The sequence below is a fragment of the Nelusetta ayraudi genome, unplaced genomic scaffold (genome assembly GCF_046127955.1).
Source record: "Nelusetta ayraudi isolate G7.1 ecotype Tasmania unplaced genomic scaffold, CSIRO-AGI_Nayr_v1 ptg000097l, whole genome shotgun sequence".
Classification (NCBI taxonomy): domain Eukaryota; kingdom Metazoa; phylum Chordata; class Actinopteri; order Tetraodontiformes; family Monacanthidae; genus Nelusetta; species Nelusetta ayraudi.
The window spans coordinates 2,292,824-2,313,441 of NW_027466147.1; the positions used below are offsets into that span (position 1 = coordinate 2,292,824).

At 47.8% G+C, this 20,618-nt stretch overlaps 1 protein-coding gene across 2 annotated transcripts in view; it reads right to left on the bottom strand.

Annotated features, from left to right (window-relative positions):
• LOC142902761 (complexin-2-like) overlaps window positions 1–12,334 on the bottom strand; it is a 37,424-nt gene extending 25,090 nt beyond the window's left edge. The window contains exons 1-2 of one of the 2 annotated variants that reach the window (XM_076048179.1): window positions 12,074–12,334; window positions 10,746–10,855 (exon numbers count right to left, since the gene is read on the bottom strand). In XM_076048179.1, the coding sequence (XP_075904294.1) occupies window positions 10,746–10,776 (31 nt within the window). In that variant the 5' untranslated portion in view covers window positions 10,777–10,855; window positions 12,074–12,334. Of the gene's footprint in view, window positions 1–10,745; window positions 10,856–11,683; window positions 11,926–12,073 lie in introns of those variants that run through there. The other variant, XM_076048181.1, reaches the window with a different exon arrangement.
• Between the last annotated feature and the right edge of the window lie 8,284 nt (window positions 12,335–20,618).

Consider the following 20,618-nt stretch of genomic DNA (forward strand, 5'->3'; position numbering starts at 1 on the left):
GTGGAAATATTATTTAGCCGTGTGTTTCCAATGGAATTTCCAGTGAAGGCTTTCAGCTTCCTGTTTCTGTCGGCGCGGTCGCTCCGCCTCTTTCACCTGAATCTGCAAATCAGTCTTGACTTTGAAACAGTTCAAGGTGTTTTTTTGCACAGTTTCTGTAAATTTCATTGGTACAGTAGATTTTTTTTTTTTGCAGAAATTTGGAAGTTTTTGTTTTTTGTGTTCTGTATAAATGTTTATAAATGTATCTCGACTCCATCGCGCTTCTGGAGGTTTGTGAGAGGACAAACTGCCGATTAAAACACCATCAGAGCTGCATACAGATCTGATTCCTCAAAACTGTGAGGAACAGAGTCCTTCAGTCACTCTTGTAATCCACTATGTTGAGTTTTATTTTTAAATACTAATTTAAATATATATATGTATATATATACATGTGTGTGTGTATGTATATATATATATATATGTATGTGTAAATGTGTATATATCATTTTTTCTTTTTTAAAAAAGAGACAAGGCTCCATTTTCATTCGTCCTCGGGAGTTATTTCACCGCTGCCTCCCTGTTTTTACCCCTCGGACTCGGCTAAACGCTGCTGTTTGATGTTAAACGGCCACAAACGCTCGGTGGAGATCGGCGGCGCTGCGCGGCGTTGCATAATGCAGGTGCTAATATTCAGGCCAAACAGATGAGTCATTTTCCTCGGCGCACCATCGCTGCAGAGGTCCATGTGTGTGGAAGCGGTGCGGCTCGCCGCGTCGGCCCTCAGTGTGTGTTGGGAAGGTTTTCCTTTTTTTTTTTCCCCCCCCGCGAACGCGCCTCAGCCTTGTTTACGAGCTCGCATGACATTAGTGGCGGCCGCACATATGCTTTGGACTTTCTGTCCCGACCACCAGGAGGCTGCATCCTGCTGCCAGAGTCGCCTTCGACTGCTCCCGTCGCGTCCTGCCGAAGTTTGAGGAGCGACGGCGGTGACTCAGCGGATTCTTGGCCGCCGCCGCCGCCTGCTCGCGAAAACTCGCATGTCCGCTCGAACGCCTTTCTGGGATTGAAACCAAGCCCCGGCGGTCTTGACGAGCCCTGCCGAGGCCGTCGATAACTTCACGCCTCTTCTGTTCGTGTCGCAGCAGCAGGCGGCGTCTCCTCGGATCAGGATCCCACCCCGAGGTGGCTCAACAGGCCGCGACACATCACCGCTTCCTTCTGGCCCGAGCTCCGACAGCCAGGCAGTGCCTGTGTGTGTGCGCGTATGTGTGTGTGTCTGTGTGTGTGTGTGTGCTAGGGCATTTGCTGACACCTGCAGAAAGTTCCAGATGCCGCTGGGCTGATGGACCCGCTGTCTTTTGGCTCTCGTTGGGGTTGTGCAAAGTCACATGAAAGACGGCATTTTTCAAATAAATGCAAAGCAGAAAAATGCACCGCATTAATATCCTCATTTTCAGCTCGTAATGCAGCCCAATTGGTGGGATTTTGAGCTTTGCTGTTGAGCCGACATAGAAAGATCCAATCCGAACCGATTGCAGCTTGTTAGAATGTGACTGGACCAACGTGGCTGACAGGGTTCCTACATTCCTCTGTCCAGTGTTGGGAAGATTACTTTGCAAATGCAATCGGTTACAATTACAAGTTAGTGTAACGATTTAAATCACTTCATCTGAGTAAAGTAGCTAATTACAATAGATTACATTTTGATTACTTTTCTGAATTTTGAGTAGATGTTCTCGACTGTTTAGACCTGACAGTGTTCAGCTATCAGCAGTACTCAAAACAGAGAGAGGCAAATCCACTGGCAGGCGAGTGGTAGGGGGCGCTGCAGTTCTGAACTTGACAGAGGAACCAATCAGAAGCGTCAGAATAGAATCAAACTTTGGTCTGTCAGGTGTAATTAAAATTGTAGTCATGAACAATTCCACAATTAACTGCAATTTAACAAAACTTTTTTTTTTCCAGTGACGTAAGAGATCACAATTACCTTTATTTTGTAACTAAACGACTGACGACGTTCCATCTAACTCGTTACAGACCAACACTGCCTCGTAGCAGACGGTTCGGTTCAGACCCAAAAACACATCTATGCATCTTGGGTTGTGTCTTCAAATGTGCCACTCCCTCCTTCCTTCCCTCCTCCCTCCCCCCACCCTGGAGCAGAGCCAGCTGCTGTCGTCAGAGGTTCCTGGCTCTGATCAGGCGCAGCGGATGTTGGGTGCCAGAGAACCAGCGGGCTGCAGCAACCTTCACTGTCCTCCAGATTTAGACTTTCCAACGGCTCCCGTTTTATTCCAACGTAAAAAAAATGTAAAAAAGGAAAGAAACGTTTAAAGGTCAACTACACTTAACACTCGGCTATGGAGATGAAGTCAACAGCTGGTCTCTGAGCGTTATAGCCGCGGCTTTTTTGCATAACGTTTCAAAATGTCCATTGGAGAGCCGCAAGCGAGTGAAGTAATCACTCCTGAGAGAATCAGCTGCACATCGCAGCGACCGGGGGGGGGGAGGCAAATATGAGCTGCTACCTTTTCCCGCGGAATAATGATGACACACTCGACGCCGTGGGCACGCACCGTGCCCCCACCACTGCGCACAAACACACATACACACAGACACGGCAGAGAGGCTGCTTCACGGCGCTAATGTATGCCAGTCATCCCTCTCACCACGGGTGTCGTTAAGTGTCGCGCAGCATCAGCGCTGGCTATTAGCGGCTTTCTAGGTCAGAGCGGGAACCAGTAATAAGCATCGGCGACTCCAGAGGCGGCGCCACGTCGCTGAGCCTCCCCCGGCGCCGCAGGTGGACTGTTTTGATTCCCTGAACGCTGCATCGTGATTAAAGCAAGGCAAGGCGCTCTGGTGGAGCGGGAGGGAGAGAGAAAAAGACACAAAGAAACACGCAAACACAATCAGCGCCTTAAAGCAAGAGAACTCATTTGTCTGTGTGCTTGAGTTCAGGGGGAAAAAAGTCTTTTTGTCTGCAAGCAGGGCTGAGCCTGTTTGGATTTGGTGAGCGTCTGCTTGTTATCTTGGCGGGAGTCGAGTGGTGACTCGACTAACGTGGAAACAGCACAATCCCATTTTTGGCTCATGTTATTGCTTATTAATTTAGATCCTTCTTGGAGCTAAAACTAACAAGACTAACACTTCAACTAAAACCCAATGTTGTGGTTGAGGTTGAGGTCCCTGATCACCCCCACCAGTTCCAAATCCATGACAACAGGGACCATTTTGTGTCTATCGGCACAAAAATATCATGTGGCGTTCCGCAAGGCCCAGTTTTGGGCCCTATTCCTTTTTACCATTTAGATGCTGCCACTGGCTCAGACAATGGAAAGTAATGAAATATCTGGCCATGGTTATGCAGATGACACTCCACCACTGAGCTAGTTGAAGAATCAATAGACCCTACAACTAAATGCAAACCAGGTTCGCTGGTGATAATTTTCAGTGTGCAGTAGAAGAGATTTGGTTCCAAGGGGAAAGAAGGAAATAAAACCACATTCTAAATAAAATGTCAGTGCAGGAATTGTGGGTTGTGGGGCTTTTTCATGTGTTTCACTGCAGGTGCCTTCAGCTATTTAACTTAACTGTGTCACCCATCTCCCCGCCTGAGACACACACAAACACACACGCAGCATGTGAGTTTTCATGTTGGAAAAAAAAATCAAAGAATTTGAGTGACAGCGACAGCAGCCACGGGGGGATTCCCTCCGCAGCGGTCGGAGCCGCCTGCCTTTCTGGCCCCAGGCTGTCGCGCCATTTCTCAAAACCCTGCAGACGGCGCCGTGTCAGTCAACTGCCATTATTGTATGCAGGGGAAATTTACTGCAGCCGTGCGGCAAGAGGACAGAGCGTGCAAAAACAAAAAGGAACTTGCCGGGATTCTGTATGAATTTTCTTCAACAGACCTTACGACTGGTGTGTTGCCAGTCCATCTAGAGAAACTACATCCGATTGCTATTGCAATTCCACTTCCTTTCAGATCTGATGTAAGACGGTTTGGTGAGTTTGCTCTTTTTGATTCCACAGAGGAAGACAACAATGATAAAAGAAAGAAAGAACAAAAAGCAGCAACAGAAAGTTTGTGAGAGTGGATGGTTTAACTCTGGACCTCAGGCGTGGACTAAGGGCACCAATAGGAAGCCTTGAGCAGTTTACCAAGTGGCTCCACTGGCACGGACGAAATCTGGTCGGTCCACTTTTAATGTTTTCCCGAGCTTTTCACCAGAGGGGAAAACGTCAACAACAAAATCTCTTTCCCTCTTTAACGCCGGTCAGACTGTCAAATCCTCGGGGCGCTCCAGTAAACTGCCCGACTGTATCTGGTGGAGACTCTGCCCTCTGAAGACAGCCATCTGTATCTTAAGGTTCAGGGGAGAAGGAAGAAAATGCCCACAGGTTACCTCCATGTCGCCTTTATTACAAGACAAACGGCACACTCTAAGTGACACAGAGACCTTGAGGGGAAGTTGTTGGACTGCAATGACAAATAAAAAAATCAATACATCAATCATCTGCGGAGCGAGGAGGTGACCTGTGGCCTTGTGTTTGTGGGGGAAAAAAAAGAATTTCTGAAAGAATTCTAGCCGTATCGTCTCATGGCATCAGCGGTAGTGCACTAACAGGAAATAATATACAATGGTTTCACTGCCAGTGATACCGTTAGCAGGGCGGCTAATCTCTTTAGCGCAATTATTTGGCTCAGCACGTCGAGACTTTCCAATATTTCTGTGCCCCTGTCCTGTGCCCCTGTCCTTTACTTCTCTCCTTGTGATGTCACAAGGGGCACTGATCTCTCAGTTGTGTGGCCACACCCCTAGCCAAGTCGTTGGTTCAGACCTCCGAGACCGATGTCCCCTTCCAAACACGTGGAGGGTCCAACAAAGCATCAGTTTTAACAGGCTGCAGTAAACAGAGGGCTAAATACGCTGTTTTCCGGACATGCAGTGAGGTTTTCACAAAAAGTTGCCGTGTGCTTGAGCTGCAGGGGGTCGGAGGATGGACAATAAAACATCTGAAAATAGCTACAGTACGGGACCTTTTTAATGCGGCAGCTGAAATAAAAACATCCCCGCTTGAAAAAAAAAAAAAAAATCTGTTTGCGATGGATTCACTGTCAATCACTTAAGTGCATCCGGTGTCTGGCGGTGAATCATAACAGAGCAACGAGAGGCTCCGGGCCTATAAATGCTATAAAAACCCGGCTCCTGTGCTGTGTCTAAAGAGGGCAGATATCATTACCGCGCATCAATTTGTCAGGATTACGCTCGCTGCCTCCCTTCCTGGCTCATTTCTGCAAATTGGCTAAAATAGGCCGAGGCCCGCCGTCAAACATTATTCTTGCGCGCCAAGTCAGCCGAAAGCCAGTTAAGTGTGAAGAAACTCATTTGAATTGCTCCCAGAAATATGCCCACCCATGCGCAAAAAGCTGCTATATGGAATCGGGCAGGAGGGAGCTGTGTTGTAGAAATTACATGTCAGGTTATCTAAGCCGCAGCTTAAATAGGCCGACTGTTGCGCGGCAGTTGCCGAGTGTGTTTTAGTAGCCTGACAGAATCGGATGGTGCAGACTATTATCTGAAAACATTCAGATGTGTGTGGGCCGGACTGAAAGGCGTCAGTAACATGCAGTAATACCGACGAGGCAACACTGACAAGGGCTGCAGCTGCCCCCCCAAAAAAAAAAAATCACACTGCGGCATTCAGGACGGCCGAGTTCCCTTTTGTTCAAATTCAAAGCCGGATGTGTGATTTAGGGGGGGAAAAAAAATAATGAAGAAGTTGTTTTTTTAGCCCACAATGATTTTGGTGAGACAAGCTCTATGAATCATCATCACTGGTTTTGTTTCAGGCAACCAGGCACTGCAGCCACTGGGTCACTGGGGGCCCAGGTCTGGAATGTTGCACATCCATCTTACAAAGCTCCCACCAATAGGAGGCCAAGATCTGTCATCAACGGGCTGAAGCGACTGCTGATTGGTCAGCTTTGCACGTGTTTCTCTTGGTCCTTTGCCACTAACGTAATGGACTTGGGACTCAGGGCTATTGTTCGAAGGTGAGCAGGGAGTTGACACAAGGGGAGGACTAAGTGGCAAGGAGGCAAAGAAAAAAATGAAAATGTAATAAAGCTTGCAGAGTGCAGAGTGTGCACGGGGACTCTCTCCCTCTCTCTCTCTGTCTCTCTCCCTCTCTCTCTCTGTCTCTCTCCCTCTCTCTCCCTCTCACCCTCCACACTAGTAAACAAGAAACAGGCATCACTCCTGGGGGATAACCACCCCCCCCAAGGAGTGCTGCTTTTATATCCTCCAGGGTTCTTCAGCTGATCCTAATTAATCCTTCAGGATAATTGTGTTTTATCTCACATGTCCTGCAGCAACCTCAGCCAACTGCCTGCACACTAGAGTGGTGCATCTCTCTTTTTTTGTCTTTTTTCCTGTCCTGACATGTCTGCGTCAGGACCCAGTGGTCTCTCTCTCTCTCTCTCTCTCTCTCTCTCTCTCTCTCTCTCTCTCTCACTCTCTCTAGCTGCTTTTCCATGTCCCCTAGAATTGCACAAAACCTAAATATCGCAATAAAAAACTGGTCATGGAAACAGATGAACTTGGAAAAACCTCTCAAATATGGCTAAAAGGTTGTGACTCTCTCATGAGGTGGTTTTTCAGTATCGCAAAAGTGTCATGGAAACACCCCCCCCCCCCTTTTACACGTCACTGGACGTGACATATGGGTTCACTTCAGGAGAAACTGCCGCATTATGATTGGACCAAACAAAAGCAATCAATGGAAACACCTGCAAATCGCAATTATACTTTGTCAAAATTTTAGAAATATCTCTTTTATTTTGTGAAAATCTGTGATGGAAACGCAACTTCTCTCTCTCTCTCTCTCTCTCTCTCTCTCTCCCTCTCTCTCTCTCTCTCTCTCTCTCACTCTGTCAGGTGACGCTGTTTATCCGTTAGGACGAACAAGCCGCTGTGCGTCTTGCTTTGATGGGTTTTGTAGAGCGACAGAGTTGTGCGCCCACCGCTTCCACTGCGTCACGGGGATTAATTTTGAAGCAGCGCAAGAGGTTCAGAGAGCCATCAGCTCATTGGTTTAATTAAAACAAGCAGCGGACCTAATAGTCTAATAATGATGAGCGCTTTCCACCCGCTTCCCACCCGACGTTTAGCAGCAGCCAGTCGCTCCAGCGAGTCAGTGACGACAAACTTGTGTTAAAAACCGGATGGTATAATTAAATAATTATAATATACTAATAATTAAAACAATAAAGAGAATAACGGTGACAAAAAGCACTAAATAACAGAGAATAGGTGTGTGTGTGTGTGCGTGTGTGTGTGTGTGTGTGTGTGTGTGTGTGTGTGTGTGTGTGTGTGTGTGTTTCCAGGATGCTGTTTGTCAATCAGGTAGGTTTGGTGTTTTTTTTGGCCGGAGGGTGTTTGTTGGTGCTGATGTGTTGGCTCCTTTTTGTTGTGTCAGCATCACCTGTCTGTCCGTCTGACGTGGGTGAACACACCCACAAACACGCACACACACACACACACATACACAAACACACACACACAGAGGATGGGGAGGATGGGGTTTCCTTGCCTTCGTCTGTTCTGCAGACGTTGCAACCAGAGAGCTGAGAAGTGAGATCTGAGGACACAACAGAGCAGCCAAAACTTTGCGACCTACACCACCCAGTTGCTGATGATGTAACTTGAAATGTGAAAGATCAGTTTGCTGTGTTTTGTCTCCTCCTCGTCCTCCACACGTTGTTCTTCCCTGTGCCGCAGAGGTAGCGAGAGGGAGCAGCGGCTCCGCAGAGCCGACGAGGTCGGGAACCTTCTGTTTGCCAGGACCTTTGATGACGTCACACACTTTGAATCCTCCCTCTGCTCAGCCCACCCACCCAGCCAGCCAGCCAGCCAGCCAGCCAGACCTCTGCTGCACCACACACACACACACACACACACACACACACAGTTGGCAGGCCAAATTGTTTGCGCATCTGTTTTCCTCCTCACCCACTGATACACAGGCCCAGCCAGCGGTTCTCAAGCTGTGGTTCAGGGACTTAGGCTGTCCCGCTAATTGTTCCAGCAAAAGAAGCAAACAGGTTTCGTGTGTTTGTTTTTCTTTTCTGCTTGTCCATTGCCGTTAATTGCCAGACAATTAAGAAATAGCAGGAATCAACATCTTAAAGGAAGTCATTCCTTGCTTGAGGACAGTGTCTCATCATTAGACAGCAGCTCCAAGAAGGATCTAAATTAATCCCTAAAAACATGAGCCAAAAATGAGATTGTACTGTTTCCACGCTGACTTCCTGGTTTTATTTCAGTGGTATGCAGCCCACGACCTGCCACTGTTGTCCAAGACCTCCTAGGAAATACGATAAACGACGAAATGCTGATACCTGTAAGTATTTGTAAGGTTTAATATGAGCCAGTTGTCTGAAATATGGAACTTGGCTTGAGCAGGATTTGATCATTTGTGAATCGTTCCTTCTGCAGGACCGACGACGCGTCCTGCTCGCTGCGACTCCCTCTCACGAAGCCCAAACTTCGACAGACACCCGACCTGAATTTTGAAAATCCCCAGAGGGCGGTCGGTCAGCGGGGAGGAGGGGGAGGCGAGTGGCTCCCTCGGCGGCGGGCGGGGCGACCTTGTTCCCCGCCGAACAAAAACAGACAGAATACAAATCACGTCGTCGACGGGAGCAGATGGAGTGTGACTTTCTCCTCGGAGCGCACGGCGAGAGGAGTGAGATAATGGCCCAGGGCTAATCCACTGCGCACTGAAAACTCATTACTCCTTAAGAAGAAAATGAACAAGGGCGGAAAAAAAGTGGGAGGGAGAGGGAAAATGTCGCTCCCCCCGGGCGGAAGGAATTATTCTGCCTCAGGTGAAGACCTCACCCTCGTGTGTGAAATCTCTTTCCACGCACGGCTCGGCGGATTTACTCGTCTTCATTGACGAGGCGCTCCGGCTGTTTGGGGTCTGCCGCTAACACACAGCCGACAGTCAACCACGCACACACACAGACTGGCACAGACACACACAGCGACCGCAGTGATTCACTGCATGAATTTCTCAACAATGGACCACTTCAGTTCCCGACCTGTTTGTCCAACATTCCTTCATTTTCTAATGATAATAATAACAATACATTTTACATCAATAGTGTTAAAATAAATAAATTAGCACCATACAAAGCAAAAGGTGGAGGTACGTATAAAATTACAAGAAATCAAATAAATTGAAAAGAAATTGAAGATGGTGAAGTGTAAAACATGGCAGGGCAGGTAACAAAAGACAATTATGGGGGGGTTTTGTGATGGGATTTGAAGGTGGGTCGGTCAGTGCACTCACTAATGTGTTTGTGCAGGGAGTTCCAGAGGTTGGGAGCAGCTATAAAGAAGGCTCTGTCGCCGCAGGTCCTACAGGCCCGGCCTTTATATTTGCTCTTCCCGTCACTGACGCACTTTCAGCCTCCTCCAGCAGGCACCACCCACTCCACTGTTTCCCCCACCAGCCGAAACACGGAGACGTCCTCAGCTGGAGTCAAAAGCTAATTACGTCACCGGGGCCGAGAGCTCCTGGTCTTGTGTTCTGACCAAGCGTCGTGACTGAACTGTGGCCCACAAACAATAACAGCAATAGCAGCAATACATGCTGTTCAAAATGTGCGAAGGCTACGATTACGCAGCGTGTGTACATATCCTGCGTACATTTGCTCCTTAATTGATTACAACATCGATATTTAGGCAACTGGAAAAACAAGAAAGCAGCTGGGAATTCTACAAGATGGGACAGGAAGTGAAACTGTGTTTCTTTCTTATTTGTCGTTAGCAACTTTGACTGTACGGGGGTGTGTAGGGGGGGGGTTGGTCTGCAACCTCACCACTAGGTGCCACTAAATTTGAGTTGAGCATCAATAATGCACCACTGGGGGATTGTTTGAGGATCACAGTCAGAGTCTGATCACCTCCTGCCGGGGACATGCACACACACACACACACACACACACACACACACACACACACACACGCAACGTCTCAGCCGTGCTCTCTCACCTCCCTCCACACTCGTTGCATATGCACACATGATAATGAGGTCACCTTCCTTCGAAATTCATCAGGCCGCTATGATAATTTCATGTTCAGGGAGACGTCGCTGCAACGTGCGCAATTACAAAATCACCCACACGCTTGTGAAAAATGAAATTTTCACAGATTAGATTTTTGCCTTGATTGCTCAGTTTTTCTCTTTTTTTTTTGTGTGTGTGTGTGTGTTGTTTTTTTTTTCTTTTTTTACGCCTTCTGTCCCCCTCGGGGTGGGAAAATGTGCACTCAGCATGTCAAGATAAGAAGGCAGCAGCTCAGGCTGATTAATGCGCAGCAGAAAGACCTGCCCCAACAGCTGCTGGTAAGCAAACAGCACTCACCGGAACATAAATTTGCCCTTTCGGGACCCACACCGGCTGACTGTACGGCACAAACGGCACAAACGGCCGACTGCTCAGAGTCAACAGCGCTCGCTTTGCCTCCCCGAGGGCAAGAGTGCGCGACGGAGCAGCAGCGAGTGAAGGGAGGAAGCCGGAGTAAAAGCAGGAAAAGGTGGAGAGGAATGAAAAGGGGGCTGACAGAATAAAGCGATTCTGTCCAAATAAAATCAAGTGAATAAGTGACACATTACAATCCGATAGGGAAGACAAGTGGCGCCTGTGTGTGTGAGGGCGGGGTGGATGAAAGAAAAACTGATCTTACCTCCCAACGCTTGTTTCATGACGAAATTCATGGTGATGGCTTTTTATCTCCCCGCCTTCTTTATCCAAGCAATGTTACATTCACTTGTGGGTGAAGAGTAGAAGTCCGGCCTGGGGGCGCAACAAAAAAACAACTCAATGTTACTTTAAAAATCCTCGCCTGGGCAACAACAAGAGGGTTTTTAACAGTGACTTCAAAGATGCTATATCATGCTCCAGATGTTTTGTTTGTTTTTCCCCCACCACCAGACGCAAGTACAACAGCGTTGTTTCTTATGACAAAAAAAGATATTTCATGAAAACAGTCTATTTAGCCCCGTGTTTACAGCCTTCCTGGCCGTTGGATTCTTGAAAGGGACAAAAGCAAGAGGGCGGAGCCAACGCCTGGCAGGGCGTCTTGGCACCAACCTGTGTGTTGGGGGGGGGGGGGGTATGAGAACCCTTTGCGACGTCACAAAGGACTGATTTTCTTATTTTGCCTGCACTTTCTGGAAAGTGGAAGCAGGCAACGGGAAGTTGAAGGATGGGAATCTCGAGATACGGATGGGACGAAGTTTGGATGGGACGGGACCCTCGCCTCGGCGGCGAATACGTGTCTCGAAGCACGTCTGCATCTGCGCACCGCGACTGAAGGACGACAGGGTCAGGGCGCTTCACGCGCACAGCTCGTTAAACACACCCAATTGCCGCGAATCGCGTTAAAACAATACAAACCGGAATCGCTTTTCTCCGGAATCACTGAACGCTGCACGTTGAGGGCGTGCGCCGGTCACCTCCACGCGCCCCGAGAAGCCGCGCGAGTTTGTCGAAAAGTGGCCGTGCAGGCAGGATTTTTTTTTTGTTTTTATATATATAAATATATATATATATTAACCCCCCGTTGATCATGTGGTAAAACTTTCCATCCTTCCATTGGTGGAGCGCGGGCTTCCTACTCACACGTTTAAACGGAAGAAGAAGAAAAAGGAGAAGAAGGAGAAACGATCGCCCTGGAACGCGGACGGATCCGTGCGTGTTTGTGTTCCGCCGAAATGCGTTGGAACGAGCAACACGACTGCACGGAGGAGGGAAGGAAGGTTGTGTGTAAAAGACAAAACGCAGGAAAATATAACAAAAGCCGTGGGGACCCGCATGCGCTTCCTTGTTGCTGATCGGAGCCTGATTTCAGCACCACCGCTCCGCGGACAGCTCCCCCCCCCCCCCCCCCCCCCCCCAAAAAAAAAAAAAAAAAAAAAATCGGGGGTGGCTCACGTTATAATTTCTTCCTATTTCTATCTCTCTCTTTCATTCTCGGCGGCGTCGATCGTCGGTTTGTGTTTTAATGTTTACCTGCAAACCGGCTGGCGGTGGGAAAAGAAATAAATCCTCGTTCCGGATCAGAGTGTGAGTGGAGCAGCGTTCCGAACCTCCGGAGCCAAGTTCCCTGTGCAGCAGCAGGCGGGCAGCGCGGGCTGATCTAAGTGCTCGTCCCTCGCATCTCCGGATCCCTACGGCTGCGAAAGAAGGACGTCCTTGGTGCCTCCTCCTGCCTGCCTGCCTGCCTGCCTGCCTGCCTCGTCTTCCCTCACACACACATGCACACACACACGCACGCACACACAAACGTACACACGCACGCTCTTTTACACACGTACACAGAGAGAGAGAGAGAGAGAGAGAGAGAGAGAGAGAGAGAGAGAGAGAGGGAGAGCCAGAGAGAGAGAAAGGAGGAGGAGGGTGAAGCAGCGATAGGACGGGAGGGAGGGAGGGATGGAGGGAGGAGAAACGTCCCGCTAACGTCCTCCTGACCGACGGAGAGCGGATCAATAATTGAGCTCTTGCATGGCGGTGGCTGCTGCTCCGTCCTACCGCCCGCAAAATTCCCTTCACCGAGGGGGGAGAAGGCAGCATTGCGAGGGAGGTTCGGAGGTAAATAAGATGTAGATGGATGAATCACGGGTCCATGATGATCCTGTGAAGCTTCTTCCCGAGGGGAATCCCGATTTTTCTTTTTTTTTTTTCTTCTTTTTTTGCAACCCCAGAATTTTTTGGTGTATTGTGTGTGCATCAGTGCATCAGGCTGGCGGTGTACATTGGCCACATTAGAGGTGTGAAGATGCTGGGGGCAAAGTGAGACCAGCTCATCCCGTGTACACCGACCTTCATCGCTTCATCCTCTGAAGCAACAGAAAAGAGCATTTAAACAGTCTTTTTTTTAATGGGGGGGGGGGGGTGCTAGGGGGAGGTTGGTTACGGCAGGAAATTCCTAATTTGGGGGGTGTGCTAATCTGCAGCACTGTAGCACTCAACTGTGCAAGGTATTAATAAACATGTCGATTTTTAATCGTAAAATGTGTTACTTTTTAGTGTTATTGTGAGAAATAAGTGATTGCTGATGGTGGCTTGCTGTTCCATCCCCCCTCCCAGTCTTCTGTGCACTGTGTGCTGTAGGTCTTGGCACAGCAACACCGTCGAGTTTCTGAGTGAATAAGATGTAGATGGATGCACGGATGGATCTTCATGTGAGGATCGTCAATGGAGAATTCTGACGTTCTAAACTGAAAAAAAAAAATTGTTCATTGCATCACAGATACATCAGTGGTGTGAAGAGAGCATAAAGGGGGTGAAATACAAATCAGGCTGCTCATCATTTATACATGGCCTCTCTTTCTTTTCCTATTACAGCAAAAATTGGCCATGATAGTAGAGATTGTTTAGTGGCTGAATAGCATAAAATACATGGTTTTACGTATTTAGTATCCGTTCAAAACTATTAACGCATCCCACTGCCTTTTCAGTGAGTTTGGGCTGTGGGAACATAAGGAACATTTTTAGCTCAAATTGCAAAGAGATTCTCCTCAGTGATTTATTGATTGAATGATTGATGGATATTCCTTTATTATTAAACAGGTCTGACGTTTTTCTTGCATCCATACACTTCTCATATAGACACATACGACAGCAAAACGTAGACATTGGACCATAAAAATTGAAATGTGGAAACAGGCGCACTGAATAACTACTGCGAAATAGCAAAACATTTATAAGCAGTTCCAAAGGTCATCGTGCAAGAAGTGTTTTGCAGGGATGAGCAGATGTCCCCGTGTGGAGCAGCGAGGGAGCAAAGATCTCAACAAATCTCACCCTCGAGAAGAATCTCGCTGCATTTATTTGACGGTCAACACGCAGCACAGCAACGCATTCGGTCATGCAGTGTGAGCATCTGCAGTCTGACTGTGGCATGTTTACTGAGAATCTTCAATATTTTAAACATCCAAATCATGTGGCTTCATATGACATTCCATTGGATTGGAGTTCCATTGTTCCTTTACGTAGAAATGGGCACAAAAAAGGGCTTGATGAAGGAAAAATGTGGAGGCGTCTTAATTAGGAGGGTCGCAAAGTGCTATGTATCAATAATTAATTATCAATACTAATCAACTAGACAAAACAGCCGGCTCACCTAGACACTAAGGCATCTCGGCTGCAGTTGCATCAGTTTCTGCTAGTGTTGTAGTCAAGACCGCACCACCAACCAAGACCAAGACCTAAAGACTAGAGAGCATCAAGACCAAGACAAGACCAAGACCTTTGGGGTTCAAGACGACGGTCGAAAGACGGAAGCGGTCTTGAGGCCGCGACCTCGAGTACTACAACAGTAGTTCCCGCAGACTAAACTTTCCCAGTGGCCTTGGGGGAGGCAGAAAGATTTTGTCTCCACTAACGGCGCTGATTTAAAAGATTTAAAGCGTCTTCCTCGAACTGAGCTGGAATGAGCCCAGACTCCCCCGGATGGCATGCGGCCCTCCTACGAGAGCTCACGCTCAGACCAGATTCATAAATACTGTAAGTACTACACGCTGCACCTCCTCGTCTCCTTCATCTCTCCGCCCTGGTTGCCGGTAGCGCTGCAACTCGCACCCGCTCAAACGTCGCTGCGATCGCAACATGGGGTGCAAAACACGGCGCCTTGTCTGAAGTGCTGCAGTTTTCTTGCCAGTTTGGCTTGTTCCATTTTCATTTTATTTTTTTTTCAACAATATCTATCGGGGGGTCTGTGACGGAACTTCATGACCACGAGCACCAGCACAGCGGGGAGGTCGCTTCCACTTCCACAATACTCAATCTCAAATCATATCTTTATTGATTGATGTACTGTATCTTTTTAATATGTATTAATGTATGTCTGTATTTAATCTGTTTCATGTACTGTATTTCTGACTTGATGATTGGAAGACGAAACTTAATGCAACACTAACCCTGACCCAAGGACAGTAGGCACAAGCTGTGATTGGTTTAGTAATGATGTTGACATTGGTGAAGTCATGTCGTCATTCCAGGTGTCCACTTATTGCAATCCCTGTGTGAGTCGTGAGCTCATCCTGTTTTAATATCTCATCCTAATTTCTGGCTCCGCCACTGCTTTCAGACTTCCAGTTGGATCTTCTCCGCTCCAATGCAACATCCCTCGTGCCGAGTTCCATCCCGACAGATGACGTACACTGCAAAATTTATGTAAAGCTGTGACACTGTAATTTCTCATCGAGCGGCATTTAGCCTTGGTTCCACTCGATCGCAGCCCTGCTCTTCAATTTGCATGATTTGTATGCAGGGAAAAAGAAAAAAAATGAAAAAGAAAGGGGAAAAAAACCCTGTTTTCGCTGGTTCTCGATGCGTTCTCGTGATTTCGGCTGCACGTCGAGGATTTTAATCCGCTCTCTCACTTTATCGCACCTGTTCGCTTCGGCTGAGGCGGCCGAGCTGCGAAGAGGTTAAGCAGCTTGTCAAACTCGGGTAATTAGTCTTCTTCAAATTCTCCCAACATGGGGTGCGTGTGGTCCCCCCCCACCACCACCACCACCAACAACTATGAGGCATTTAAAAGCGGAGCACTAACCCCCCGCCAGCACAAGTAAAAGTATAAAAGCAATGTGAGCATGCATGCAGTGAAAGAACAAAAACAAACTGCATCTACCTGACTAAACCAACAGTGTCCTTGTGCCAGCAAACGGCTCAGTGAAACATTTCTTACTGTGTTTATAATCAAATTGTTGGACTCAGAGGTACCACTTCCCTTCCCGCAGCGCCAGAAGAACACATGGCTGGCAGGCGGCTGCTGCTGCTGCTGGTCCTTGGCAGGGGTAGACGCCCTCCCCAGGGCCGTTGCACTTACAAACACAAGAACAGACAATAAATATACTTGAAAACTGGGGGACCTGGGAAATAAAAGCGGATGCTGAGAAGAGAGTTTTTGGCCAAAGCAGACGACGTCCACGGAGGTTTGGAGTAAACGTCTTTAGAAAAACAGGTGGGGGTTGGGTTCAGGGGTGGAGGTGGGGGACGCCTTCCATTCATTTCCATTATCCTAAGCTGTCAGCTCCAGCCTGCCCACTGGCCTTAGCAGAGGTCAGTGGAGCCCGCCCACAGGGCCCTCCACGTCCCCTCCATCAGCCTCTCAGATGACTATTGATCAAGTCGGCCAGTGATCAATCGTAACTCACATCAAGTGATTTTTTTTTTACGCTATTACTGTCAAAGCAGTAAAGGGCCGTCGATCACAGGCTGGACCGGTTTGATTTGCGCAACTGATCAATGGCATTGATCAGCGACCCATCAAGGCCCCCGGGAGGGTGGCAGCAGAGGAGCCTGCTGAGTTTAAACTCAAAAAGAAAACAGTGTTTTTAATGGAGAGACCCAGTTAGGAAACGATTCAGGAAGAATGTCGGCGGCAGTCTGGCAACTCCCAGTCGTCGACGAGCGAAGAGAGAATCGACTAGTCCAGCCAGTTCCCATCAACCGGCCACGAGTGGTTAAACTGGACGTCGGAGATGCTGCCACTGAATCAGAAGTCGTTGCGCCTGACAGGTGACGCTCACTCACTAGCAATTAGCGGCGCTAGCTTACTTGGCCGATAAGCAATTTGGATTTTAGTGGAAAAAGAAAGTGAAAAGAGGAAACGGAGGGTACTTCAGCTGAGGAATAACATTTGTCAAGAGACGGCAAGAGAAAAAGGGTGACGATGTTCCAGCAGCAACAGGAACTAGTCTGGCTCGGACTCAGACACATGAAAAGTGGAGTGATGGACTTTTGAGAGGTTCGGGTGGAGACACAGGTCGCTGGGAGAGCTGAGAGATTCCGGCAGGAGGAATTTAAACCTTTATTGAACTTTTAATGGGAAATTTCTGGCCTTGCCTCTATGTTTCCCTGTGGTCCTGTTTGCCGGCCGAACCTTGTCAGCCTTTTCAGTGTCACTCAAACTCTGCTGGCTGCTGTTTTACAGCAAACAGGAAAAAACAAAAACACAGAAAAACTTTGCGTCGTCAAACTTCATCAGTTATTCATGCGGCCTAATATGCTTGTATACATGTTGATGGGCCCCCAGGAGGCAAATAACGTCATGGGTTGGCAGAGCAGAGCAGAATGTTGATGGTGCGACGGGTCAAACGGGCTCGGATGTCACATCCCAGAGCAGCTGAAAGGAACAATCTGCCCGAGGCCAATTCAGCAGCTCGGCGAGACTTGCTCGCTCGCTCCCGAACCGTTGCGGCCGACCTTTGACCTCAGTTTGACCTGACGAGTCTGACGCAACGCTCCCCGGAAGGTTGGAGCCGCCAAAATGAAAACGTCTCCTCCTCCAGGGGCAGAGAAAACACCCTCGCACAAACACCGTCAGACACTGCCCTCCCATCACACACACACACACACACACACACACACACACACACACATTGGCTACTCCCCTGATATCTTGTTAATGCAGCTCAAGTCCACTTTAATGTACTATATTCTCCTCACTTCAGTGTGTGTGTCTCTGTGTGTGCTCTGCTTACACACACACACACGTTGTGTCGCTAGCAGCAGCGGCAGCAGCAGCAGCAGCACCAGCAGCAGCGGCAGCGGCAGCACCAGCAGCACCAGCAGCGGTGGCAGCGGCAGCGGCAGCAGCAGCGGTGGCAGCAGCGGCGGCAGCGGCAGCAGCGGCAGCGGCAGCAGCAGCAGCAGCCCTGCAGCGACCGGCTGACTGACGACAGAGTCCCCGGCGACTTGCCACAGCTGAGCTGCGCCTTTTAACGGTCGAGGTGGTCTGTAAATCACGAGGCTGCGCTGGTGTTTGAGTCCCTTCCCGCCCACTCCTGATCTGGGCTCCGCCCACATTTTCTTCTTCCTTCCCTTCTACTTCTTTTTCTTCTTCTCCTTCTTCTCCTTCTTCCCTCCAGAGGAGACCTCTGGCCCGAGGCTGCTGGACGACCACGGAGAAAAATAACCCGGAAATGAGATAATTTTTTACGCAGATACATGATGGTATCTGTGTGAAAAGGTGAGTTAGTTTTCTTTTCTGTCTCTTTATTTACGACAAAGAAATAAAACATTTTGAAGTACTAAGTCTGGCAAGCAAGATGGGAAGCTCCCTAAACTTTTTGCATTCATCTCTGGCGCCCATCTGGCGAAGAGTCAATACAAGCAGTTGGAGGCCAAACTGTTTCTGCTCCAGCTCAAGACTTCCTGTTTCTTTTTTTAACCAGACCGTTTCTTTTTTCGAAACTGCCGCATAAGGCGGAACGCCGACCAATCCCAATCATATCTGGTGCTGTTTCCAAATTTCTGTAAAAGACAAAAAAAAAAACATTGGGCTGCTCGCCTTTGTTGTCCAGCCCCGCGTTTTATTTTTGACTCAACAAAGAGCGGCAGAAACAGAGAGCGACAGGAGGAAGCAACCGTCAGAGTACAGTCAAGCCTTCGCAGTGTAAACCGTCTTTTGCGGAAAAACATCAACGGCTGCCAGTAGCTTGCACAACACCTAACTGTCGCAATAAAAAACATGGTTATGCAAACCTCCCAAATATGGCTAAAAGACGTGACTCTCTCATGAGGTGGTGTTTTCAGACGTATCCATATAGAGGTACATCGCAAAAGTGTCATGAAAAAACTTTATTCGCATTTACACGACAGTGGACGGGTTTGGCGTTACTCCAGCTAATGTCTAGCTAATGGCTAATGTTGAGAGGCAAAGACGTGTCCGGTGTTTTCATCCGTTAGACGGTTGTGAGTCTGTGGTCTTGATTGTCTTCGCAGCAGGATTCCCTTTCACTTTGTAGGCTTCGCAAAATGGATTCGTGAAATGATGGCGGTGATCATTTCGACCCGCAGCTTTGCTCGCTCATCAGTGAGGCTTAGCTGCAGCTTTGTTGGTCCGTTGGTGGTCAGCACGCAGGAGTGGACACTTTAGCACAAAGATAATTACCGACAAACAACACCCACTGTGTCGCTCCCTTTGGTGCTGTTGTTGTTGTTTGCTTTTTTATTATTTTTCTTTTACTGTGTCCAAACCTGCTGGAGCTGAAGTTTATTAATACGCTCTCACAGTGGCTGAGTCGTCTTTATTTAATGGTGCGCCGGCCGTGAGAGGATTCCTTTATTATTATTATCAGTATTTGCTAAACCTTCATAATAAAGTCCAACGGCTCAGCCGGGTCTTCTTACGTCAGTGGACTCGTAGGTCCACTTCCTCTGAGGGGTCCAGGGTGGGAGGATCAGGAGCTTCGAATCGTGTGAGTAAGTGGCACAAATAGTATCAGGAAGACACGAGGAGAAAGGAAGCACATAAAACACGTTTTGTTCAACACGGACGCAGCCTGGAATGAAATTTTCTGTCACATTTGTGATTTTTTTTTTTTTTTTTTTCACGGAATTTTGGAATGCCATTTATTTATTTATTTATTTTTTCAGGAAACTCCAATTCATGTAAAACATTTGTTTTGTGTTTAACCTCTCGTATAATAATTAGTGGAACATCCCTTGGATGGTCACTAGGCGGCAGTGCAGCGATATCTCTCGGTCAACTGACTGACGGACTGAAGCCACTTCCTCATTCCGCTGAGGAGGCTCGGAGAGAGGAAACCAGCGGTTGTTCATCTTTCAACAGCTGTGTGGTAAGTGTAACAAACGACATGTACCGATGATTCATTCTTTTCTGTATAACTACGATTTAGCTCCGAGATGCTAGCTAGGCATTTATAGGGTTTGTGACCATTTAAAAAAAAAAAAAAACATTTCCGGGTTTTTCCTGTGTTTTGTAAAATGGCGAACTCGTCCTGTTGGTGTTGCTCACGGAACAAAAAGAAAGAAACGTACCTCTTAGGCTCCAGATAATTTATCCTGTGGGTGTAAAGGGAATAATTATAAGGTGTTGTTGAAGAATGTTACTTTCTTTTTTTTGCTTTTTACAGAACCCTTGTTAAGCGATCTGCACAGGGAAAATAGTTTTGCCCCCCCCAGTCTGTATTTTGTACACATATTGAGCCAGTAGCCAATTAATTTGTCTGTATAACACAGAGTTGGACAAACTATAAGTATGAAAGTGTGTTTTACTGTAACGAGGAGATATATGTGACCGGAAGTTTGTTTGTGTGAAATGTTGATTGAAAAGAAAGTAAGAAAGGAAAACAAATGCGGCATCAAAATGTACATTTATGGAATAATAATTCCGCTGAGGAGGCTTGAAGGGAGAAAATCAGTTGTTTGTGTCTCAAGCAGTTATTCCTGTTTCAACAGCGGACATAAAAGCAAACTTACGGGATCTCGTACTGAGACATGTAACATGTAACACGGCTCATTTCGGCTCACCTGAGCTCAGCACAGCGCAAGGTGTTGGTAGAAGCCAGGTTTTGGAGTCCCGAGTCAGAAAAAACACACACCCTGATCTTCATGACACTTAGTTTCCCATTGAAGTCACATTTTTTTTTTTTTTCCCCCTGCAGCAGCTTCGGCTGCTGATGATGAGGAAAAGGATCATTGGACGATCCTAATGACGCGTGCTGAACGACAGGCCGCTCTAATGAATCGTGGTTATGGCGCCGCACAGTGAAGTTCGCACATGACTGCTGCTGCTGCTGGG